The sequence below is a fragment of the Scardinius erythrophthalmus genome (assembly GCF_964197995.2).
Source record: "Scardinius erythrophthalmus genome assembly, contig: HAP1_SCAFFOLD_316, whole genome shotgun sequence".
Lineage (NCBI taxonomy): Eukaryota > Metazoa > Chordata > Actinopteri > Cypriniformes > Leuciscidae > Scardinius > Scardinius erythrophthalmus.
Window position 1 is genome coordinate 31,851 of NW_028296295.1, and position 26,866 is coordinate 58,716.

At 41.1% G+C, this 26,866-nt stretch overlaps 1 protein-coding gene across 1 annotated transcript; it reads left to right on the top strand.

The window, feature by feature from the left end:
* The first annotated feature begins 13,096 nt into the window (after window positions 1-13,096).
* Window positions 13,097-22,475, top strand: LOC308686486 (sterile alpha motif domain-containing protein 3-like). The gene is made up of 10 exons (XM_081394912.1): window positions 13,097-13,231; window positions 14,422-14,631; window positions 18,463-18,529; window positions 18,719-18,877; window positions 19,056-19,143; window positions 19,760-19,924; window positions 21,098-21,304; window positions 21,525-21,687; window positions 21,845-21,924; window positions 22,083-22,475. Exons 1-10 carry the CDS (start codon window positions 13,138-13,140, stop codon window positions 22,377-22,379), a joined length of 1,530 nt encoding a protein of 509 aa, XP_081251038.1. The 5' UTR covers window positions 13,097-13,137; the 3' UTR covers window positions 22,380-22,475.
* Window positions 22,476-26,866: the final 4,391 nt, after the last annotated feature.

Consider the following 26,866-nt stretch of genomic DNA (forward strand, 5'->3'; position numbering starts at 1 on the left):
TCAAAAGAACCGATTCGCGGAAATGAATCGGACTTCTTGTCACTATTTTCACTGATGAACTGAGCAGAACGGAAGAACAGAATTAAACACATCTGGACGGGAAAAAGGCTTTGATCCATCTGTGCAATATGAATTTAAATCTGTAGAGGGCGCGCCATGGCCCAAGCCGCAGTGGTTTGTTTAGAATTTTATTGGATTTTACACTAGGCTATATGTCATTGTTTACTTACAGTTTTTTTAATTTTCTGTGAAACAAAAAAGGAGACTTGTTGATGAATCATCAACACAGCTGTTTTCCATACTACAACAGTTCCAAATGACCACATAAATCAAGGTCCACAACTCTAAAAGTAGGCTATATAAATATGTAAATAAATAATAAATATGTATGACATAAATATCTAAATTGTGACATGCTATGAATTTTGGCCCAGAAACAGTCAGATTAGGCAAGTCTTTGTTTTTTCAGGGTTGTTTTTTAAACTAACTTTAAATTCAATTGTATCCAGGATAGGATAGGATTAGGGTTAGGGTTAGTCTTAGAGTTACTCTTTTTCTTTAAAGAGTTATTAATGTAAAAGGTCAATGAAACCTGAATATTACCCCAAATCTGCAAATAGTGATTTGGTGTGCAGATATTGGCCCTGCCCATGTCAAGAGACATGTTTTGTACAAAGCATTTTGTAAAGCTTTATTTATTATCCATCTGAGTCTACAAGACTGCTCTTATACTTTTGAGCACTGTTCTTAAGAAAAGTCAGATTGGCCTAATTTTGGGGAAGGGTATTAATAAAGTGTGAAACAGTGCCTCCATCCGGCCATGGAATGCAGTCAATGAATACTTAAAAACATTTCACATATCTTCCAGAGAGAGGCGATATAGAACCAACAAATTGATACGACATTCAGTAGTGCAAAACAGCAATGGCCATTACAATAAAGATCGAACAATTAAAAAAGTTTACACATTTTTAAGTTAGAGAAGCTAATGTGTGGGGTTAAAGGGATAGTTCACCCAAAAACGAAAATTATGTCATCATTCATTTACCCTCAAGTTGTTCCAAACCTGCAAAAATTGATTTGTTCTGTTGAACAAAGGAATATATCTTGAAGAATGTTTGTAACCAAACAGTTGAGGGGCACCATTGACTTCCATAGTATGGGGGGGAAATACTAGTCAACTGTGCCCCACAACTGTTTGGTTACCAACATTCCTCAAAGTATCTTCCTTTATGTTCAACAGAAGAAAGAAATTTATACCGGGTTGAAACAACTTGAGGGTGAGTTAATGATGACAGAATTTTCATTTTTGGGTGAACTATCCCTTTAACGAGTAAAATGGAAACGAATGCACGTTCATACATTTAATTCATAGGCTAGTCAATTTATTAATCTGTAAACATTTATTTTTTCACTTATATATCCAATGAACAAGTACAAACACAAAAGACTGAGTGTCGCTGTATCGCTCAGGCTGCACTGCAGTGTCTATTCACAGGCGCGATCCCACTACTGATCGGCACGGGGACTTTGACCTGCTCCGTCTCCGACCTGGGCCGGTTCACCCCTCCTTAGACGACCTGGTGATCCCGGGCTCCCCCAGGATCACCATATCGATACCGAACTTAGTGCGGACACCCGATCGACATAGTCCACTGCAGCCCAGAACCCCTGAGCTCAGGCGATCCTCAACCTCAGCCTCCCAGTATCTTGGATTACAGGCGCGCGCCACTGCACCCGGCGAGAGCTGCAAGAATCAGCGCTGATACTGAATCTAGTGGCTCACAGCGACATCTAGTGTATGAAGACGTAATAGTAGGTATTAAATTATAGGTGCTTAACCACATGCAGGCCCAATAGCCCGAGTTTTCTATAAGAGTGACCTATTTATCTCGATCTATTCTAGTTCATTTTAGTAGGCTACATCTGGTTAATGTTTAACCCTCTGATGGTCCGCGGGGTCTTTTTGACCCGCAAATGACTTTTGCTCAAATTAAAAAAAATGTTCCCTTTGTCCAAATGGTATGAAACCTTCTACGGCTCTTAACACTTTCTAGATCTACAAAAAAAAAAAATAAAGTGGGATGATATCTGTTTTTATGTTAGTGTGACAAAATTTGTGACACTCGAGGTCCTCGGGGTCTCTGGAGACCCCGCAATCAAAATAGACAAAATTCATCATCAAAATCAGAAACAACACAGAACACATCGACAGAAATGACAGAAATAAAGTGGCACACTTCCACCAATTCAAAAAGCATCCACAATGCTGAATTATTTTGCTCACAACAAGCGCACACACACACACACACACACACACACACACACATATAGAGGAATACATTTTTGAGACTATAAAAACTGTTCTCTTATCATTTGTAAAATAAAATCATCCTAAATGCAGTACCACCACAAAAATAAATTGGTGACACTGACACATTGAAAAATGTGCACACACACGCACACACACACGCACACACACACACACACACACACACACACACACACACACACACACACACACACACACACACACACACACACACACACAGGAACATTTGTAAGGCTATAATTTGTCAAATAACATCATCCAAAATGCAGAACCACCACAAAACTAAATTGGTGACACTGACACATTGAAAAATGTGCACGCACACACACACACACACACACACACACACACACACACACACAGACACACACACACACACACACACACACACACACACACACACACACACACGCACACACACACACACACACACACACACACACACACACACACACACACACACACACACAGGAACATTTGTAAGGCTATAATTTGTCAAATAAAATCATCCAAAATGCAGTACCACCGCAAAAATAAATTGGTGATACTGACACATTGAAAATGTAAACACACACACACACACACACACACACACACACACGCACACACACACGCGCACACACACACGCACACACACACGCACACACACACACACACACACACACACACACACACACACACACACGCATACACACACAGGAACATTTGTAAGGCTATAATTTGTCAAATAAAATCATCCAAAATGCAGTACCACCGCAAAAATAAATTGGTGATACTGACACATTGAAAATGTAAACACACACACACACACACACACACACACACACACACACACACACACACACACACACACACACACACACAGGAACATTTGTAAGGCTATAATTTGTCAAATAAAATCATCCAAAATGCAGTACCACCACAAAAATAAATTGGTGATACTGACACATTGAAAATGTAAACACACACACACACACACACACACACACACACACACACACACACGCATACACACACAGGGACATTTGTAAGGCTATTGAAAAACTGGGGGGTTTTTTGGTACAAAAAATGCTAAACTTTGACAAAAATATTTTATTTTTGTTATAATTGTGATTTTATAATATTTAGATATGAATCCAACTGAATCCAACTTGTGAAAATATATCTTTCAGGTAGTCTAATAGCAAATAGCATATACTGGAGCTCTATAGCCATCTAGTGGTTAAAATTATTATTTTTTATAATGTGTGTGTGTGATCTAGCACTGAAATGTGTTGTTTTTGAAATCAAGTGATCAAAGTGCTCGTTGCCGCTGCGATCAGATACAGATACAGATACAGATACAGACACAGGCGCGGATACTGTGTTCTCTTGTGGCTCGCGCACAGTCTTCACTCGGACGCGTGCTTCAATCCGTTGTGGAGACTCTCTATTCGTTCCGGTGAAATTACAAAACAAAATGCATACAAACGTATGCTTGCCTCATATACAACCACTGATAAACATAATCGGTTTTAATGAAAAAAACAACAACAAAAAAAAAAAAAACCTACGAGTCTACGATATAAAAATATAGCCTACGAGTGCGGATTAGAACCCACAACCTCTGACACGCTTGGCAAAAGTTCTACCACTGGACCATGTCAATATACACATTTTTATAACGGATTTACCCAAACCAACATATATCAAACCTCATTAAACGACAAATTAAACCCATGCACTATTTCAATCGATTGCTGGACATCGTAATGTTATTGTACATACATCGATTTATGATTTAGCATTCATAAATCCCCCCCCCCCCCGGTTTTTTTTTAAAAACCCGTCCCACCCACTTTTTAAAACAAAGTTACGCCACTGGACTGATTGCTGGAGGAGAGTGTTTGAAGAAGAACTATAAGGAGGTTAGCTTGCCTGTAGCTTAAACTGTGAGTGGTCTTGACAGCTTGAGTCATGAGCAATGTAAGGTGTGCTTAGAAAGAACTTGCAATTGAAATTCCTTAATTAAATGAAAATTCAGGAGCCATGTGTAAATGAGATAGTCAAGACCTGATGCATGAGTCATGTGTGGTTACAGGATGTGGAAGCACTACTGTGTCAGTTGACAAATACAAAAGTGTGTGTGGAAGTGGATGCTGCTCCTCAGCAAGACCTGAACAAGGTTTTGGAAGACATCCGTTGTCATTACAAGACCATCATAGACAAACACTGCAGAGAACAGGAGTGCTGGTTCAAAGAGAAGGTGAGACTTCAGCCTCTGTTTCTTTGATTCCTCTGGAGGTGAATCCTAATTTGCCATCATATATAGTGGCAGACATTTGATATTAAAACAGTAACAGTACAGTATCACAGCATTACAAATTATTATACACAGTTTTCATGTTGTGTGTGTGTTTCTTGTTCTTTTTAAGACGGCACAACTGTGCAAAGATGTGGCCAGCCACACAGAGTGCCTAGAAACCTCTAGGTCACAGATTTCAGATTTGCGGCGTACCTTGCAGTGTCTGCAGATCGAGCTACATGCGCATTAGCTTACCTTGCCTGAAAAATATAACTGTTTGTGTTCTCCCAGCTCTCGCCGGATGCAGTGGCGCGCGCCTGTAATCCAAGATACTGGGAGGCTGAGGCTGGAGGATCACTTGAGCTCAGGGGTTCTGGGCTGCATTGGACTATGTCGATCGGGTGTCCGCACTAAGTTCGGTATCGATATGGTGCTCCTGGGGGAGCCCGGGACCACCAGGTTGTCTAGGGAGGGGTGAACCGGCCCAGGTCGGAGACGGAGCAGGTCAAAGTTCCTGTGCCGATCAGTAGTGGGATCACGCCTGTGAATAGACACTGCAGTGCAGCCTGAGTGATACAGCGAGACTCAGTCTTTTTGTGCAGTTATTCTGTGGAATCTAATAAACAGCAGCAGCAAATGAACACAAAATAAAACTCATATTGACCAAATGAAATGATCCAGTCCAGTCTTCATTTATTATAATAAAGTAGCCTACTCAATTGTTCTTAATGGCTACCCTGTTAGATAAATTTACACCAATGTTATATTTTTTCATACTGTATCACAAATGTAATTTAGATGTCAATATTTTACAAATAGCCTATAATACATGTTTAATGATCAAACAGCTGAAAATCTATAGATGGCAAATGATTAACTGGTTAAACTAGATCATTTTATTTAAAAAAAAAAGTTAACGATGTATTAAAATTAACTGGAAAAGATTAAGATAAATAGGCAACTCTTATGGTAGATGGAAAACTCAGCCTAAGGCCTATATGTGGTTAAACAGCTATACATTAATTTAGTGTATTGTGCTAAATTAATTTAGCTTTTTTTTAAAGGTATTTTTGAAGAAAATGTTCCACTTACCTTAGCTACCAAAGAGATTGTAAAAATATTTTGTTCACCCTGCCTAATCGTTCCCTAGTTTTGTGTTTTCATACACTAGATGTCGCTGTGAGCCACTAGATTCAGTATCAGCACTGATTCTCGCAGCTCTCGCCGGGTGCAGTGGCGTGCGCCTGTAATCCAAGATACTGGGAGGCTGAGGCTGGAGGATCACTTGAGCTCAGGGGTTCTGGACTGCAGTGGACTATGTCGATCGGGTGTCCGCACTAAGTTTGGTATCGATATGGTGCTCCTGGGGGAGCCGGGGACCACCAGGTCGTCTAAGGAGGGGTGAGACGTAGCAGGTCAAAGTCCCTGTGCCGATCAGTAGTGGGATCGTGCCTGTGAATAGACACTGCAGTGCAGCCTGAGCGATACAGCGAGACTTAGTCTTTTGTGTGCACAGTTATTCTGTGGGAATCTCATAAACAGCAGCAACAACAAATTAACACAAAATGAATCCCTTATTGGCCAAATTATCCAGCCCAGTCTTTAATTATTATAATATATTGACTGACATCGGAGACTGTGTTTTTTAAGACAGCTGAAAACGTTTGAAGTATGTCCAGGTTTTATAGAGCTGTGATTGAAAGCGTCCTGACTTTCTCAATATAGTGTGGTTTGGCAGCTCCACAGTCCAGCAGAAAAGTCAGATTTGTAATATAGTGCGGTCTGCTTCAAAGATCATAGGTTGTGATCTTTCTACCATTGTGTTGTGTGGGTGCTTTCATTAATCACAAGGAACCAAAAAGGTCCTAATAAATACTCCTTTTATTGATACAAAGGCTTTAAAATCTAGTTTAAATATCCACCCTCATTTAGGAAGGCATGACACAGACAGCAATCTTTAAAGAAAAAAAACCAAACAACTCAAAATAAACCAATTCTGAATAACCAACCAAATTGTTCAACAAAAATTAGGACAAATTAAATCAAAACCGAGGCAATCTGTTACAAACAAACAAAAATAAATCAATTCACATACATCACTTAAATTCAAATAATAATCATAATACAAAAAGAATTTAAACCTTTCAGTAAACAAACACATCATACCTTTAAAACACCCATTTTACACCCAGGCTGCTCTGGTTACCGGGGTTCTCGGGAGCGCTTGCGATCTATAAATACATATTTTTTTAAAACACCTGCACACCATTCCCTTTATTACTTGAACCCCCCGCACAATGACTATATATACACACACATTACTCACCCAATTCATTCCCAGCGCCGTATTTATGTGGCGTCTTCACCGCATGAGTTTGGTGCATCACTTAAATCAGTCCGTGCTAAACCCCCTTAAATACATGCACAGTTCCTCCCCCCACCCCGTTTAACCAGAGCTCAATGTCACATCCACCCCCCACTTGTCAAATCATCGTCCCGATGATTCACCATATACATTTCCTGACAAAATCTTTAAAAAAACACCATTAACCACCTCTTACTCTTTTTAATTCATGCATCACTTGCAGCAAGAGATCTAAGACTGTCTCCATTGCTTCAACTTCGCTAGAAGGGGGTCTTAAGCCATCATTTAACCCTGTGGGGATTGCTGCAGCTTCCATAGCCTGCACTGATCGTGGCTCTCTAAAGGGATTACTGTGCTGCCCCGCTGTGGCCCTCTGGGAGCGTCGTACAGTAGAGTCTGTCCCAGTGGTTATTGATTTCTCGTCATCTCTGGAAGATACTTCTTCTACACTCCTTTCAACCCCTGAAGACAGATTCTCTGGTACCACCACGCGGAGCTCCTCCCAATCCTCCTCAGACTCAGACTCAGACGGTACCATGCTTGTACTTGAGTCTGCCCCTTGATGCTCCCTTGACCATACAGGCTCCTTCTGCAGAGGTCCACAGCGGCGTAGCTCCAAACGATGCACATTCTTTGGTGGACGAGATTGATTCACTGGAACTACCTTATACACTGCCTTGTCCGGGTCCAATCTTTCCAACACACAGTGAGGCAAATCCTCCCAAACATCCTGGATTTTATTTCTTCCTCTCACTCTGCGATTACGCAGGTAGACCAAATCCCCTGGATTCAAGCTGGCATCCTGGATTACCCCTTGTTGTCTTTGTCTCTGCTTGGCCATACTCTGCAACCGTCTCTGTGTCAGCCTATAAGCCTGTTGCAGTTTGTGCTGATGCTCGATCACCCAGGTCTCCACCATACCTCCTCCTCTCTTTTCCCTTGTACCACCCCTCAACAAATGGTCAATTGGGAGATCGGGGCTCCTGCCAAACATTAAAAAGAAAGGGGAAAATCCAGTCGTAGCATTTTCAGTAGTATTATATGCAAACAATACTTCATGCAAGTACTCATCCCATCTTTTTTTCTTTTCGGAAGGAAGGGCCCTGAGGAGATCATGTAAAGTTCTATTGAAACGTTCACACTGCCCGTTACCTTGGGGGTGAAATGCTGTTGTTCGGCTCTTCTGTATGCCATACATTCTACACAACTTCAGCCTCAAAGCATCGTCCTTGGTCGGAATGAATCCGGGCTGGAACTCCGTATCGATGAATCCACTCCTTGACCAACACCTTTGCCACTGTTATGGCCCTCTGATCAGCTGTAGGTACGGCTACTGTGAATTTAGAAAATACATCCGTTATGACCAGCACATTTTCTCTTCCCCTCTGGGAACGTTCTAGCAACGTAAAATCCAATGCCACCACCTCCAAAGGTTTAGATGCTTGAATGCTATTCATCACCGTTTTTACTTTAGGCTGAACATCCTTAGACACAATACATCGAAGACAATGTTTGCAGAACTCCTGAACATCCTGGTACATTCCGGGCCAATAAAAGCGTTGACGTACTAGCTTAAACGTCCGGTCAATCCCCTGATGACCTTGATGGTCATGCAGCTGACCAAGAACTTCCTACTTTAAGACTTGGGGTAAGAGAAGCTGTTTTACCCAGCCCCCTCCAGCATCTGCAATGACTCTATAAAAGATGCCTTCATGATCTTCCACTTTATCCCACTGTCTATCCCACTGACAGCTCCAGTGCATCTTTTGACTCCTCTTTTCTCTCTTTCTTACCTGGCCCTTCCCCCTTACTCCAATAAAACTTCAACCGGGAAATAACAGGATCCTGTTCTTGCCAGCTCTGCAGATCCTGTGCCTGAAATTCAGGGAAAACAGAAACAACATCCACTGTAGTTACAGATTGTGGCAAAATACTCCCCGTGTCTCCCTCCTCCAGTCCACCACCACCCCTGAATGTGGGGGTAACTCTCTCTGACACGGCCAGCTGTCGTGCTCCTGCTGACTTTTGACGGGACAAGGCATCGGCATTTCCATTCTTCTTCCCAGGACGGTACAAAATCTCAAAATCGAACATGGCCAATTGCGAAGCCCATCGCTGCTCCACAGCCCCCAATTTGGCAGTCTTCAAATGACTCAGAGGGTTATTATCTGTAAACACTGTAAACTTATTCCCAATTAAATAGTCCCGAAATTTCTCGGTTACTGCCCACTTCAGGGCGAGAAACTCCAGCTTCATTGTACTATAATTGTCCATATTACGTTCAGACTCCCTCAAACCTCTACTCGCATAGGCCACTGGCCTCCGCTTACCTCCCACGTCCTGGGAGAGCACCGCTCGGAGTCCTGTATGGCTGGCATCTATTTCGAGAAGAAAAGGCTTAGTGAAGTCAGCATAAGCTAACACAGGAGCAGATGTTAATTTCCTTTTCAGTGTTTGGAAAGCTTCTTCACATTTGTCATCCCACCTCTGTCTGAATTTTTCACCAGTCAAATATACTCTTTTCTTTTGCTTCTTACCCTGTGGCATTTCCCCAACAGCAGCCAGCTGATGTAATGGTGCTGCAATCCTAGCGAATCCTTGCACTAACCGCCTATAATAGCTTGCAAATCCCAAAAAAGATCTAAGCTCTTTTGCTGTCTGAGGTTTCGCCCATTCTGCTACTGCTTGAATCTTCTCAGGGTCTGTCGCCACCCCCTCACCAGCAATGACATGACCCAGGTAACGTACCTCCTGTTGGAAAAAACAGCATTTACTGAGCTTAACTTTGAGACCATGATGCTGAAATCGTTGCAAGACTTTCTCCAATCTCTCCAGGTGTTGCTCTACTGTTGATGAAAACACAATCACATCGTCCAAATACAAGAGTACTGACTGAAAACTTTCATCACTGAATATACGTTCCATCAGACGTTGGAAAGTACTTGGCCCATTGGACAAACCATATGGTAAACGATTATATTCAAACAGGCCAAACGGCGTACAAAAAGCAGTCTTTTGTTTATCCTTTTCTGCCACTGCCACTTGATTGTATCCGCTTGCCAGGTCCAGGGTGGAAAACCAACACGCTCCACTCAACGCATCTAAGGATTCTTCGATTCTAGGCAGTGGATATGAATCTCTTCTTGTTTTTGCATTTAATTGCCTATAATCCACACACATCCGAATTGATCCATCCTTCTTTACAATCACAATCGGTGAGGAATATGGGCTACAGCTTTCCCTAATTACCTTTTGCTCTAAAAGTAATTTAATGTGAGCTTTAACCTCCTCATATTGAGTAGGGGGCAACCTTCTATATCTTTGACAAACTGGAGCCTCATCTACCACTGGGATCTGATGTTCAATCAAATCAGTATAGCCCAAATCCCCACTTCCTTCAACAAACACAGAAGCATATTTATTCAATAACCTCCTGGCCTTCCCTTCATGCTCCACACTCAACAAAGGAAAATTAAGTGCCTGAACTTGTTGAGCAGCTGTTACCCCTGACTGTGACACATTACTCTGCTCAATAAAAACCGTACAATTTTGTTCTTCCTGTACCGGGGTAAACTGAATATCAAGATCCCCTCCACTGACCACCACTTCAGCCCTATGAACAGACGCTAGTCGAACATGTGGGTACAAAATAACATCCCTAGTTCCCACATTCATAATTGGGACCAACAATTGCCCTTTTTCTGGGGACACTATTGAACCTATCATTAAAAGGTCTGCTGGTAAACTCCCCTCACTCTCTATCAGAGGCTCTAAAAGCAAAGACTCCTTTGGCATGAGTCTAGTGTACCCACTCGCTGCACAAACCAATTGAAGCGTACCTGCTGGCACCTTGACTGGACTTTGGGCCAACAGTTTCACGAAAGACTGATTTTGTGTATCGTACAATTGACACATTTCCAAAGCCTGTTTCAAAGAAGTTTCACATTGCTGCATCATAGGACTTTTCGAATATTGAGACCCAAATTGTTGCTTCAAAAGCTCATGACAATTTTGAATTACATTCATACCAATTAAACCAGGAACCTGTTTCTTTCTTTCCCTCGTCTCTGTATCAAATGTGTCTTTCACCACCAACACCCCCTGTTTTGGAAGAATTTGGTCAAGGATATTAATATCTAGCTCCAGATAACCCACATATGGGATATCAAGGCCATTTGCTGCTTTTAACACCAGCCAACCACAGTCCTTCAATGTGTCTACATCCTTTCCAACGATGTGCTGTTTAAAAAAACTCTCAGTTATCATGGAAACCATAGAGCCAGTGTCAATCAAACTATTTATTTCAACACCCCCCATCTTCACAACAGTGACTGGACATTGACCCACCAATTGTTTATAGATTTCTGGGCTAGTTCCTTGAACCATAGAGCCAGGTGACCCCTCGCTTACTGTGTGGCTCTCCACAGCAAAGGGTGTTAGTTTAACGGGCCAGGCTTTTGGGCTTGGGGATTGGATACATCATCTGCAAGGTGTCTCTGCTGCCCCCATACACTCTCAGAAATAAAGGTACAGTGAGGGTACAATTAAGTACTTTAAGGTACAAATTTCACAAATGTGCCAGCAAAGGAACAAACATGTATTCAGCTGAGTACCAAAAAGTACCTTTCCAAAGAAAAGGGGTACACAATGAAATATGCATGGTGAAAGGTACATATATGTACCCTTTGAAAAGGTACATTGTCATATAAAGTAATAGTTAAGGTACAACATTCACAAATGTACCATTAAAGGTCCTATCGTGTTCCCATTGGGTACTTAGAAGTACCTTTTGGGTACACATCCTGCAGGGTACAAAAAAGTACCTTATTCAAGTCAAAGGGTACACTTCATGTGGGGTACTAAGAAGTACTTTTCAAGTTACAGGGTACACAATCCTCTGGGGTAGCAGCTACTTATGTGTGCCTTTTCTAAGACTGATAGAGCCTTTGTCATAATTTGTAAATGTGGTATGCTGAATAATCCTCTGTGATAAGTGCATAATTATTATCACTATCAAGTTTCGTAAGTATTTTCATTCGTTTCTGCTAAGGGATTATTTACAGATTTATACTCGATTTTTATAATTATTATCATTATTGTTTTCATTTAAATAATTGTTGCATATATTGTGGGTTCTATAAGCACTATTGGTTCGAATTAATTCAATAATATATTATTATAGTTAAGATAGATGTGTGTGCTTGGTTGTGTGTGCGTGGGCGCGGCTTGCGTGCATTTAGAGAAGGAGTTCTTCTCGCGATACGTTTCATTCAAGATAAAGCAAAGCTGATGGTCGCATCATTAATTAATATCATCCTTTACAGGTAACGAATGTATAAAATGTACACCATCATTGTTTTAGATCTTCATAAGAAGGACTGTTAATTGTATTATTTCTTATGTATATGAGACTGTTGAGTCTGTAAACTATAGTGTTAACGATCTGTGCTGCGAACATTGTTAGCAAACCTGGTGTGATTAGCGCCCGCGCGCCGCGAGTTATGCAGAGATAAAAATGTGGAGATAAAGTACCGAGTATAGTGTTATTCTGCATGTTTTATGTTTTCCTTTATTCATTAATTCTGTGATAAGTTTATTTCATGCTGTTTCACTGATAGTGAGTATGTATGTGACGTCATGAGTATAGGGTGAACTTGGATGTCAATGGCATGAATGGAATTTGAGTGTTTACAAGAGCAGCATGTAAACAAACTAATCTTCAGCGGCGAAATAAAAGCCTTTTATTGACGAGACCGGTCTGCGAGACCTCCAGCTCACAGCGGGGTCTCTGAGCAGGACTGGCCGAGCGACGAGCTAGCGGCTGGGGCAGGCGCCTGCTGGCTGTCACCTCACATTGAGCTTCTCAACTCCGAAAACTTTTAAGCAAATTGTCAATTTGGCATCAATTTTCACAAGACTGCCTATATTCGAAATCTAAACAGTTCTTTTCTCGCCTAAAACGTTCTCATAAGTGAATTTAGTGATGAATAAGATGGCGAAAATTGTTAAAATTGTCCTGTTGTTGGTCTGTCTAATATTATGACTGGCTGTTTTTTTCGCGCCGTTATTCGCGTTCTACGTCAGCGGTCACTTGACGCCTCTTTCTTTCACTCACTGTCAGTCGCTGGAGCCTGCAGGACCCTTTGCAGCTCAACAATGGCCCTGCCAACTTTATCATCAGATGAGCTGATCCAAACTTTAAAAGAAGATGGTTTAACTATGACAGAGATTGAAGTGCAGAAATTCAGAGGTGAGTACTGTCGTTAGCTAACGTAAAGTTACATTTAAGTGACACTTGCTGATTAAAGTTGGCTGCACGTTAGCTAAGTTACAGTTAGATCGAACTAACATTTATATCGGGACTTATTTGTAAGTTTCCACTAACGTTCGTTAGCTAGTTGTAAAGATTGTAAAGAAAAAAGCATAATATTAGCTGACCTAGCTAACGTTTGCCAGCTTAGAGTTGGCTCGTTAGCTCGAGTTCCTCATACAGAAAAGTTGAGTTAAAGTTAAGTTGATGTCCAAATAGTGCTGCAGCTATGTAGATAATCAATTGTGTAGGTGTTTAGTGTACGGGTATTGTATATTTATATGTTGAAGATGTTGGATGATGTTCGATTCCATTTGTGCACGTGGAACTCAGTTTAACGTTAGAAGATGGCGGCTATGTTGTGCACGTTAGAATAGACTAGTTGCATGTGGCCGCCATTTTGGACATCGGATCAGCGAGTGTGCGGTTAGACACTTCCAGTTTCGCGTTACGCCCGGTGCAGGTAGCCGGATAAAGCCGAAATGTATCTTTTATAGTTGTTTATAGAATCAATTATCACTTAAAATACTTCTAAGATCCATATTACTATCACACGAGCGAGTGGCAATTAAATGCACCGGCGTAATGCGACACACTCGCTGATCCGAAATCCAAAATGGCGGCCACGCGCAACTAGCCTATTCCCGGGTCTTCTCTATAGCAGTGTTTCTTAAACGTTTTTCAACATTGTAACTTACCCCCTTTGAATTGCTTTTTTAAGCCAAGTATCCCCTAACCAGTGCAAAACATTTTTGGTAGGACTTTTTTTAAAGAGGAAGAATACAAACAGCCTTTTTAAACAAAAACAAAAAAAAACATTTAAATGTTTTTTTTTTTTCAAATGTAGAATCCATCACTTAATTCATTCATTAATATAGTATAATTATTGTAGGAATTATGCATGATGTATTTTTAAATCAGTATTTTTGCAAAAAAATTCACGTACTCCAAAGTATCCCTAGGGGTACACTACCAATATTTGAGAAACACTGCTCTACGGAACAAATGAAATCTGTGGGAATTTCTGAAATGTGGACAACCAGTTACTGTGTATATACCCATAATGCATGAGTAATGATCAAATTCCAATGTGCTATTTATTAATAGAAAATTTACTTTTTACTTAATAGAAAATGAAGTGGATGGAGAGACGGTACACCTGGGCTTAACTGACTCAATGCTGGACCATCTATTTAAAGGCTCGTTCAAAAAGCAGGCCAAGTTCCTTCAAATAGTACGAAAGATGCAAGAGCCTGGACACAGAGAGGCCTGTCCCACTCAAAGGAACACACAACCCAACATGGGTAGAGACTGTCCCGTAACGGCTACTCACAGCACAGGTAGCCCCCCCCCCACCCCACCCCACCCCACCCCACCCCACCCCACAGCACTTCAATGTTATTAATGGAGAGTAGGGCTGGGCGATAAAACGATAGCGATAATTATCGTGATATAATTTTTCTCGATAAAACGATATCAAGAGGTCGATAAATGTTCGATAACGTTTTTGCGTTCCAAAAGCGTAACGAAACTCATTTGAACCGCGCGCCACACGGACCATTTATCCGCTCGGCTCAATGTCCAAACGGCAGCGTGAGCTCAGTAGAGCCGATGCGTTTACTCTGATCGGTCTCGGTCACGAAATCCAGTGAAAAGGAACACAATGTAAAGGCAGATGAAACAGCGCTGACAAACAGGAGAAACACTGCGCAACGATAGTCATTTTCCGTCTACAAATTCCCATCATTTACCATGGATTTACTGTAACATTAGCCTAGTAATATTAACTGCACCATGAAAAGTGGGATATACATATTGAATTGTATTATATTATTAATGTAGACAATGTATTAAAGGACTAATGGAATATAATTACAGTATTTAATGTATAAAGCTATTTAATGTATATAAGTATATAAGCTAATGTATTTACTGGCTACTGTTTTTCATACAAATACCATAGAAACAGACCTGCCAACCTGTACGCATTTTGCGTAGCGGATACGCATTTTGACATCAAAGTACGCTGGTACGATTTGTTAGTCTAAACTACGCAAAAACCTGGTGACGCCTCTGCACGCGCAGTCCTCAAATCAAGCAACAGCAAAAGAAGAAGAGTTCGACCAATCATAGCGCTGGATTCATTCCCCAAATAGCAAGCGGGGATGATTGACAGATGCGTAAGGCCTATCATTAAAAAGAGACTGAAAATCGACACCAATAAAGAATCCCGCTCGATCCGCCTTCTTCTACTCCCGCGGCCCGCAGTCTGACTGATTTCATAAGCGAGGACAGTAACGTTACAGTAGTCACTGTACATCTGACTCCTGAAGGTAAACGGGCTGGGCTGGGCTCGATATGGAAAGTTGAAATATTGTACTGAGTTAACCTAATCCTATGGATTCGATGATCACACGGATCGCATGGATTATCTTACTAATACTCCGTTCTTCATGGTCACTCAGAAAAAGAGGAAGACATCATTCAGCCACGCAAATAATAAAATGCTCAAGAAATACTGAACAATAAATCTTAATAAACTTGAAATCGCTATGGCTTCGTGATTATGAAAGTGATGTGATCATTTGTGGATTACGGATAAGCGCGAGTCTGGAGAAACAGGCGTTTATTAATTAATTCTCAGTGCTAAGAAACGTAGCCTTCATGTGTTACGTTATTGTGTTAATAATAACTAAAGTACCTAATTATGTTACATATTTATTTTGTATGAAAACTAGCGTGTTAGTTATGGATTAAAAAGTACCGTTGTATCAGTGCTGCGCGAGCTCTCTCACAAACACGGACGCGCGCACAGAGAGAAGATAATTGTAAAATTAAATTTGACGGGCTAAGTTTAAATTTTGTTCTTGCTTGTTTTTTGTTTTTTTCTGTGAAAATGCCAGAAAGCATTTTGTATTATCCATCCTTGTTTTTAAAATTCGTTAAATGACGAACGTTTTAACAGCCCTTATACACGGGTTTCTTGTATACAAACTATACCGGATGCGCGCGCATCCAGGAGGCAGAAAACCGCTATCTGTTATGCCGAGTTCTGTAAAAGAACATTGTAATTAACGTAGATTTCGCATTGTTTGTAATTTCTTGTTGACTCAATAATAAACTGCAATTTCAGAGTTGGATCTGTTTGTTTGTGTCTCATATTTAAAACGTCCAACTGTTTACGAATCAAAATCCGGACATAATGTGATGCATGTATGAATTATTATGTTAGACTAAGTTAGTAATGTAATAGCCAATGTTAGCAGTGCAGCATCTCTAGACCCCGAATTTGCTTTTATATAAGTGAACTTTGTTTACGTTACTTTACGACCTGCAACATTTCATGACACATATAACGTTACTTTACTGTAAATCAAAGATTTGACGATGGATTATGTGAGAAGCCATTAGTACCTCCGACCGTGGCGATTATAATCTATATATAAATATTAAAAAACTTAATCTCAGCAATGGTGAGATCTTACCGGATCCCTGCGCAATACATGACGATCTTTGGATTGTGGATGACAAGAGGTGGCCAGCAATTGTATGGCCTGATATATATAATTATCTTATTCAGACACCAAGTGTGTATACAAGAGAAATGATTAGAGCGTACAAATCCCTTGATGCATACAACTATATACGTGCTATGTGGTCATGTGCAGCTCGTCAAATTATGAATAGAAAGAATATAACATACAACTTCCTCCTTCTGTCCCACTCTTCCATTCGCCTAGATTTGGAATTACTTACAACACGTATAATTTAAATGAGCAGATAAAACACAACAGATAGGCCTGCATGTAAATAAATTACGCAACAACTCCTTGGCATTTTGACTTAGCGACAACAAAACCACTTTGCTACTAGCTTAAACCCTTTACTCCGGTACGAAGACCGCGGGTCTTTTGCCTCTTGGTTGCGTGCGCAAGCAGTGATGACGTCGCCGAGAAACCCATGTGTCGGATTTAAGTATTCAAGTATCTAACTTACCGGTATACTTGATATTCTTTTTAGAATAAGTGATTCGTTATGCTATTATTGGACTCCTGTCTATTTATTGTCAACTGTTTCCTATAATGTTTTGGCTAACATTTATTCAGCTAATGCGTGTCCTGTTTAAAATGCGCAATGTTCAAATGCAAAGACCACGTCACAAATAGAAGCCCTTTTCCCTGTGTTATTTAGTATCATATTTGGATATTGGAATAATAAATTAAGTAGCCTATCTTTTTTTTTTTTACAGTTTTATAGTGGTTTCTTAATTTTAGACTAGTTGACCAGCACACATTTTATGCAATGCAATATAATGCATGTGTGTCGTCGTCGCCGTCGTCGTCCACACCCCCACCCCCCCCCCCCACCCCGTCGGTACGCAAAAAATAATTTCAAGGTTGGCAGGTATGTAGAAACCATAATGTTACATTTTGCCATGATAGTGAGGTGCTACAGGCTATGCCTGGTTTCATCTGTGGTAGTCATGATCTAAATGCGTGATACTGGATGACCAATGGTTAAGTTAAATAAAACTCAGAATCAGAAAAGTCAGTATTACATAAAAAAAAAAAATGATATGTTCTGACAATAGAGTAGTTTAAAACCACAATTAACGCTCTGGTTTCTACAACTGTCACTTAGGAGCAAAAATCTGCCTTAAACTTGAAAGAAATAAAGATTTGACTTTTATCGTGATAATTATCGATATCGACTGATTTTTTATTTTTTTTGGCCATATATCGCCCAGCCCTAATGGAAAGGTGATTTATGAAGTAGTGTTGTCACAATACCAAAATTGTGACTTCGATATGATACCAGACTAAATACCTCAATATCGATACCATGGGGAAAAAAACTAAATCAGTAGTAGTAGTAATTGAAAAATATGACAGAACTTACAATTCATTGTTTTTTAAATTCATTTGAAAAAATTCTTCTTTTTGACCATTCCTTCCCCTTAAAATAAAATAATAATAATTGCATGCCATTGACATTATCAATCATGTTAACATTTGCTAACCTTTAACAATTCTGGTTAGGATGACCAAAATCTAATTTCATGAAACGAGTTATTTAATATTTTTTAAATGTAATTTTATAATTACAATATAGATATTTAATTTAATTGTATCTCTGCTATATGAAGGCAATATAATTATTTATTCTTACAGAGGACATGGACACAGAGGAGATCCACACTATTACATTTCAAGTGCTAGATGTTGATGCTGCTACGAGGTAAGTGTTGAGTTTCATTCAACTGCAACACCAACTCTCTTTTATTAAGCTCTTATACTTACCTGTTTTAAAGAAATCGAAACAAATCATTGTACTTTAAAGTGGCCGTGAGGGCCTCTCGGCTACCGTAGTACTTACTATAACGAACTAACAGACGTAAATTGTCTTTATTTTTTCTTGTAAAACTAGTTCTCAGTCCTTTGGGAGACTGCCTGATGTTTATGTCCTCCCATCATTCCCTAAAGAGCTTCAAGCAAAGCTGGATGCCAAAGAGGAGGTCCAGAGAGTTCCACAATACAGGCACAAAATAATACGAGTATTGCATGAGACTGTTGCCATGTATACTATGTAAGTACTACTGGCTGTATTCTTTGTCCCGTGTGTGTGTTGTGTGTCTTGTTTTTTGTCTCTTGCTGCTCATTCTGTCTTTTGTTGGCACTGTTTCTGCTGGACTTGTCCATTCACCAATCCAATCCAGATGCTATATCTATCACTAATCATTTACTTTTACTGGTTTCTGTTCTAGGTATCCCACTCACACAGAGTATGTCAAGGTAGCCCAGGCATTAATCCGGAAATACCCATTCCTGAAGGATGTTACGGGAAATGGCTATGTAAGTAGCTTTGCTTAATGTACTCCATGATAAATATTAAACCATGTGAATGAACTCTGAAAGTCATTGTTGTCTAGCTAGCTTTGTTGTAGTCCTATCCTTCATCCTAATATGTGTGTATTAAGTCTCTGGAGTGACAATGGAAGCGTCCATATACCAATCGACCGTTTCCCCGTTTATAGGAGCAATGTGACCACTCACCTGCAGCAGGTCTCTGAATAAAAGCACAAATGTTTACCTCAAAGCTTCCTCCAGACCTCCACCAATGAGGTGGGATAATTAATTAGTTAATATCCAGTCAGTTGTACAATTGATTAATCAGGTATGTCCTGGTCACTTATTCCAATAGTATAGGACAGGAAATGGTAGATGCAGTTTTACTTTCAGGAAGTAGTGGAGCTGGTGAATATAGCCTATAGGCTACTGTATATGGACACACATTTGAGCCTTGATTCCGCGACCTGCTGCAGGTGAGTGGTCATATTGCACATATAAACTGTGAAACGGTCTTTTGGCGTATGGACGCTTCCATTGTAACTCCATGGGACTAGCTTTGTTCATCCAAAGTGAGAGGTTTTGTTGAGTAATTTGGATTTATTTTTGTTGTTGAAATAAGCATACCTGGCACATGTCGCTGAAACGCAAATTCAAGACCGAACGTGCTCCACTTGTCCAAAATGATGAAGTGAAACTGATCAAAGAGAAGTTTGCCCATGGAACGAAGTCCAAGCTACCTGATGCTGAGAGTGCAAACACCTCTCTGAGAACCAAGCCACGATCAGTGAGTTGGATTTAAATAATTTTTGTTGTTTGATTGTCAAACAAGGGAGGGAAAGGGGGTGGGGAGTTGATTAGTCACATGTGCACAAGCCGTGGTAAGGGTCGAACTGTAAGGTCGTATCCTTACCTAATTTCTTGTCTCAGCTAGGGCTGTCGTGGTGAAGGAATTTCCCTTGCGGTAATTTTGAGTGGCTCAATAGCGCGATGTGCCATTTATTTATTTATTTATTTGATTTATTTATATTTATTTGTTGCTATATAAATAAGTGTTATGATGTGGTCAGCATGCACAAAAACTAGTACATTTTCAGTAATGTAACCGAAACTAAACAGTGTCTATCTGCGCATTGAAAGGCTGTCACTCAGCACGCAGTTACAGTGGGAACAGCCTGTCTTTGATTCATATAACCGTTCGTTCAACGAACACGTTCAAAAACGCTGATTCATTTAAAGATAGTGATGAAACAAGGTGTTACTTTATTTTTAACTTTGAGCTCCACTTTTCAAGGCTCAGCTTACCGCGTCGCATGGGTAACGCTGAAGCTGATGCGATTTAATGTGTGGCTTTCTGATTTTTGTTTCCTGCGGCTTCCTCACGCTGTGGAATGCTGACCAGCGCTGTCACTGATGCCAGGGACATATTCAACATATTTCGCTTTCCTTGGACACAGCAACCTTTTCACAAATCTATATGACTTTACCTCATAGACAGACGCAGGTAATCGCACGCAATCCGTCGATCATTCGTCGGTCTATTTAGGCTTAAGTGCAAATTCACAAAGCCTCTGTACAAATCACCATGATAAAAAAAGTCTCGTTATCATTATTAACTTATTTAACATTCAATATATGTGAGCGAAGTTCAAAACAAGAAGGGTATTATTGCCTTATGAAAAAAGAAAATGCGAATATTGCGGTGTGCTGCGATTACTTGCATTCCTCTGCGGTTGGCTTGTCAGTAGCGCGGTACTGCAATATTGCGGTTATCGCAACAGCCCTAGTCTCAGCTAAACATACCCCCCCCTGCCTGTCTCTTTCTTTCACTCACCTCTCCTCCTCTCTTTTTTCCCCCTCTCTTAGAATACAGAAGTCAGATCTCTCAGTCTCTGTCCCACACTCCCCTGGCCTGATCCTTTTTTTAATTTTTCTGTTCTGTTACTATTTTGGTCAATAGGAACTTGATGTTCTTGGGGAAGATGCATCTTCAATCGCTGGTCATGTTAAGATTCTGCAAACACAATACAGCAAGGCGCAGCCAGACACTGTGATTGTACGCGACCTAATGCAGAGAACTTTAGCATGGAGGCAAAAGGAGATTGCAGAAGGAATGAGTGTTGAGGACACTGTGAAGAAATATCCCTTCTTAAAGACACCCTCAGGAGTAAGTGTTAAAAGTTAGATGTACCCTAGAACAACAAGACCTTTATAAAAACATTTAAATAAGTCTTGACTTTGTAAACATGGTTTGTTTAAACAGAGCTAGTATAGTCTAGAATTATACTCCACTTCGCATTCTCTTAACCCCCCCATAGCATGTTAAAATACTCTGTAATCCCCTTTCCCTCATGGTCAGGTGCTTACTTGTCTTTGTCTTTCTGCAGCTGTTGGAGGAGGTGGGTCGTATCCACTCCACAGCGAGCATTAGCTTCACTGATGGCTTTAACCAGATTGTTCCCAAAGTACTTGCCCTGGCTCAAGGAAAATCTCCACTAGTCAAACAGTACTTGGAGGCCAGAGAAGAAGCGCTTACCGAGGATCTACCAGGTACTTACAAAACGCTTATTATGAGTGTACTCACACAAATCAGTAGACAAAGTGCATTTTGAGATGATAATCAGATTTTGTGTTTGTATAAGCTACTGGATGCCTAAAATTTCCTTCAGGATGAATAAAGTATCGATTTTTCATGATTCTCTTCTAGGAATGGACTTCAGAGCGGCACTAATCCTCCTGCCAATCATTTTTAAAGAGAGTGTGGATCATCACATTATGATGGGAGAGGTATGGATCTCTAGCACTCTAGTGTTTTGTATTTTTTTTCTTTTTTGGGGGGGGGGGGGGGGGAGGAATGATAGGATAGGATCGGATCGGATCGACTATCTCTTTTTCTTTTACCAAACATGTGTTTGCATCCCTGTCTACTTTGCTGTATTCTTCAGGGTGAACACAACACACCATACCCAATTGTCCAGGTGACCCAAGAAGACTGGAAGTCCACATTTGAGGGACGAAGCTCCTGTTCCCTGAAGGTAGACAGGGTCGAGGTGTGTGAAGGCATGAAGGTAGAGGAAGCCATGATCTCCTCGTTTTATTCATATTTTGTTTTCAATCTTGAATACCAACCCAAAAACAAGAACACTCTGACATTTCTCCAGCGATGTATTGCGAAAATTAATGTGAAGGGAGACCGGCCTCTGCCGACGACTGTAACCAGAGTTATAAACCACCTCTTCTAAATGCCTCGTTTACACCCACGTTTACACCAGTGCCCTAAGTGCCAAAGAAAAACTTTCACTCTTATGAAGTTGGTCCAACATGTGGGACTAACTCATGCCCATGAGGCAGGCTTCTCGATCACATGTGGACTCAATGACTGCCAATCCACTTTTTCTAGTTACCCATCTTTCAGATGTCATGTTTATAGAAAACATAGAGCTTGTATTTTACCTGCTAGTGAGGAGCCTGCTAGTGAGGAGCCTGCTAGTGAAAACCCTGCTTCTGAAGATGAACATGAGCATGTTATGTGTGATGATGCAGATGTCCAAACCCCCCCTTGTATGGACACACTTTTATATAACTTTAAAAATAATCTTTGTAGCTTCATCCTAAAATGCAGGGAAAAAAACAATTTACCAGAATCAGTTCAGCAGGAAATTCTTAGTGATGTAAACTTTTTATTTTGTTTTTTTAAGGAGAATTACGATGAATTTGTATCTTATCATCTTAAAGAAAATGGTTTTGATGTCAAAGGATGTCCTGAACTTCAGCAGGTTTTACAGTCCAATGATTTTTTTGAGGAAGCATCAAAAGAGTTCTCTTCTCAGTTCAAATTGAAAGAATACTGTAAGTCAATGTTAGACTTGACTGAACCAGTTCAATACACTTTAAGAGGGTCTACAGGACATAAAATAGGTAGCTTCTCCTATGTTCCCATTTCTGATGTTTTAAAAAAATATTGTTCTCATGAGGATGTATGGGATGACATAGTGTCTGTAAATATTGAAGATGAACAGGTCTTAACTGACTTTAGTGATGGATTGTACTATAAAGAGCATCCTTTCTTTAGAGAATATCCAAATGCATTACGACTGCATTTTTATGAGGATGAATTTGAGGTAGTAAATCCTTTGGGATCAAAGAAAACAAAACACAAACTGTGCGCCTTCTACTACACTGTAGGTAATGTACATGGAAGGTACAGGTCTCAAGTGAAGCATATTCATTTAGCATTACTGGTGCGCTATTCCTATTTAAAGGAGTGTGGCTTAGAAGTTATCCTAAAGCCACTGCTAGATGATCTTAAAGTGCTCTCAACAGATGGGTTCACCCTCACTGTTGGTGGGGTTGAGCAGAATGTCCATGCAGCCCTAGCTACCATTTCAGGTGATAACCTTTCAGCTCACATGATTGGAGGATACAGTATGTCATTTAACTCAGGAAGAGTTTGTAGACATTGTATGGGAACATATACAGATATAAAAGAGAAATTTCAGGAAGATAGTTATGTTTTAAGAACATCTGACGTTCACCGGTATCACCTGGAATGTATCCAGCAAAATCCTGACAGTAGAGTAACATATGGGGTACAGTGTAGTTGTCCGTTTAATGTGCTTCCTTATTTTGATGTTACGAAGTCCTTACCTCCAGACATAATGCATGACATGTTAGAGGGTGTCATACCTTTAGTTTTGAAACTTGTCCTGTGCCAAGCTCATAAAGAGAAACATATTAGCATACAAGAGGTGAACGAAGAGCTGCAGAGAATGACAATAGGTCAAAATGATAGAGCAAATAAGCCAGTACAGTTGTCTGAAAGATTACTACAAAAAGGAGGCATTGTGGGCTCGGCATCTCAGAAATGGTGCCTTTTTAGACTTATTCCTTTTTTGATCGCACATCGTATACCTCCTGAGTGTCAATATTGGCGTGTGTACCTGTTGTGCCGAGAAATTGTAGATATTGTTCTAGCTCCAACGGTGAGAAGAGAGAACCTTCCTCTTTTAGATGTACTTGTGCAAGAATTTTTGACAGAGTTGAAAGCTGTATTTGGAAATGTTATTACACCGAAGTGCCATTATTTAATTCATTATTCTAGATTAATTTCAATGTTTGGGCCTCTTCGTTCTCTCTGGTGCATGAGGTTTGAAGGCAAACACCAATATTTTAAGAATATTGCAAGTAATTGTCGTAATTTCATTAATATAGCTTCCACTCTGAGCAACCGCCACCAGTTAAAACAATGCTGGGAGTTTTCTTCAAATAATTTCTTAGATGATTTTGAGAAGGTACCAAGAAGCAGTACTAGCACTCCATTTTGTTCTTTACCACTTACTCTCCAGTGTGCTCTAGAGCAATATTTTACTGATGTTTCTTTTAGTGAAGATAAAGTTATTCAACGTGTTTCAGAAGTAACCGTTAACAATGTCAAGTATGCCACACAAGATGTTTTTGTTTTGGATGTGTTGCATGGTGAGAGAATTCCTCTTTTTTTCCAAATGAAATACATTTTTAATGTGGACACTACATGGGTTTTTTGTGGAAAACTGATATATCCAAAGTATTTTAGCCAGCACTTTTATGCTTATTCAGTCAAATTTGACCTGGAATGGACTGTGATACAGCCTGGGGCAGAGCTAGATTTTAATGCCCTTGATATATATACAGTTGATGGTGATATCTTTGTGGCAATGAAATACTGTGTGTAAGAATTATTGTACAAATATTTTAGCACTTTCATGAATTGACTAATCTTTTGATGTTGTCTTTCTCTTTAAAGGATTAGTTCACCCCAAAATGAAAATTTCCTAATACACTGCTCAAAAAATATAGGGAACACTTAATCACAATGTAACTCCAAGTCAATCACACTTCTGTGGAATCAAACTGTCCATTTAGGATGCAACACTGATTGACAATCAATTTCACATGCTGTTGGGCAAATGGAATAGACAACAGGTGGAAATTATAGGCAATTAGCAAGACACCCCCAATAAAGGAGTGGTTCTGCAGGTGGTGACCACAGACCACTTCTCAGCTCCTGTGCTTCCTGGCTGATGTTTTGGTCACTCTTGAATGCTGGCGGTGCTTTCACTCTAGTGGTAGCATGAGACGGAGTCTACAACCCACACAAGTGGCTCAGGTAGTGCAGCTCATCCACGACGGCACATCAATGCAAGCTGTGGCAAGAAGGTTTGCTGTGTCTGTCAGCGTAGTGTCCAGAGCATGGAGGCGCTACCAGGAGACAGGCCAGGACATCAGGAGACGTGGAGGAGGCCGTAGGAGGGCAACAACCCAGCAGCAGTACACGCTACCTCCGCCTTTGTGCAAGGAGGAGCACTGCCAGAGCCCTGCCAAATGACCTCCAGCAGGCCACATGTGCATGTGTCTGCTCAAACAGTCAGAAACCGACTCCATGAGGGTGGTACGAGGGCCCGACGTCCACATGTGGGGGTTGTGCTTACAGCCCAGCACCGCGCAGGACGTTTGGCATTTGCCAGAGAACACCCAAGATTGGCAAATTCGTCACTGGCACCCTGTGCTCTTCACAGATGAAAGCAGGTGCTTTCACAGTGCTTTTCACAATTCGCCACTGGCGCCCTGTGCTCTTCACAGATGTTGCAGGCAGCAGAACGTTCTCCACGGCGTCTCCAGACTCTGTCACGTCGGTCACATATGCGCCCTGTGATCTTCACAGATGAAGAAGGTTCACACTGAGCATGTGAAAGAGTCTGGAGACGCCGTGGAGAACGTTCTGCTGCCTGCAACATCTGTGAAGAGCACAGGTGCTTTCACAGTGCTTTTCACAATGCTTTTCACAATTCGCCACTGGCGCCCTGTGCTCTTCACAGATGTTGCAGGCAGCAGAACGTTCTCCACGGCGTCTCCAGACTCTTTCACATGCTCAGTGTGAACCTTCATCTCTGAAGATCACAGGGCGCATATGTGACCGACGTGACAGAGTCTGGAGACGCCGTGAAGAACGTTCTGCTGCCTGCAACATCTGTGAAGAGCACAGGGCGCCAGTGGCGAATTGTGAAAAGCACTGTGAAAGCACCTGTGCTCTTCACAGATGTTGCAGGCAGCAGAACGTTCTCCACGGCGTTTCCAGACTGTCACATGTGCTCAGTGTGAACCTGCTTTCATCTGTGAAGAGCACAGGGCGCCAGTGACGAATTTGCCAATCTTGGGTGTTCTCTGGCAAATGCCAAACGTCCTGCGCGGTGCTGGGCTGTAAGCACAACCCCCACATGTGGACGTCGGGCCCTCGTACCACCCTCATGGAGTCGGTTTCTGTTTGAGCAGACACATGCACATGTGGCCTGCTGGAGGTCATTTGGCAGGGCTCTGGCAGTGCTCCTCCTTGCACAAAGGCGGAGGTAGCGTGTACTGCTGCTGGGTTGTTGCCCTCCTACGGCCTCCTCCACGTCTCCTGATGTCCTGGCCTGTCTCCTGGTAGCGCCTCCATGCTCTGGACACTACGCTGACAGACACAGCAAACCTTCTTGCCACAGCTTGCATTGATGTGCCGTCGTGGATGAGCTGCACTACCTGAGCCACTCGCGTGGGTTGTAGACTCCGTCTCATGCTACCACTAGAGTGAAAGCACCGCCAGCATTCAAGAGTGACCAAAACATCAGCCAGGAAGCACAGGAGCTGAGAAGTGGTCTGTGGTCACCACCTGCAGAACCACTCCTTTATTGGGGGTGTCTTGCTAATTGCCTAT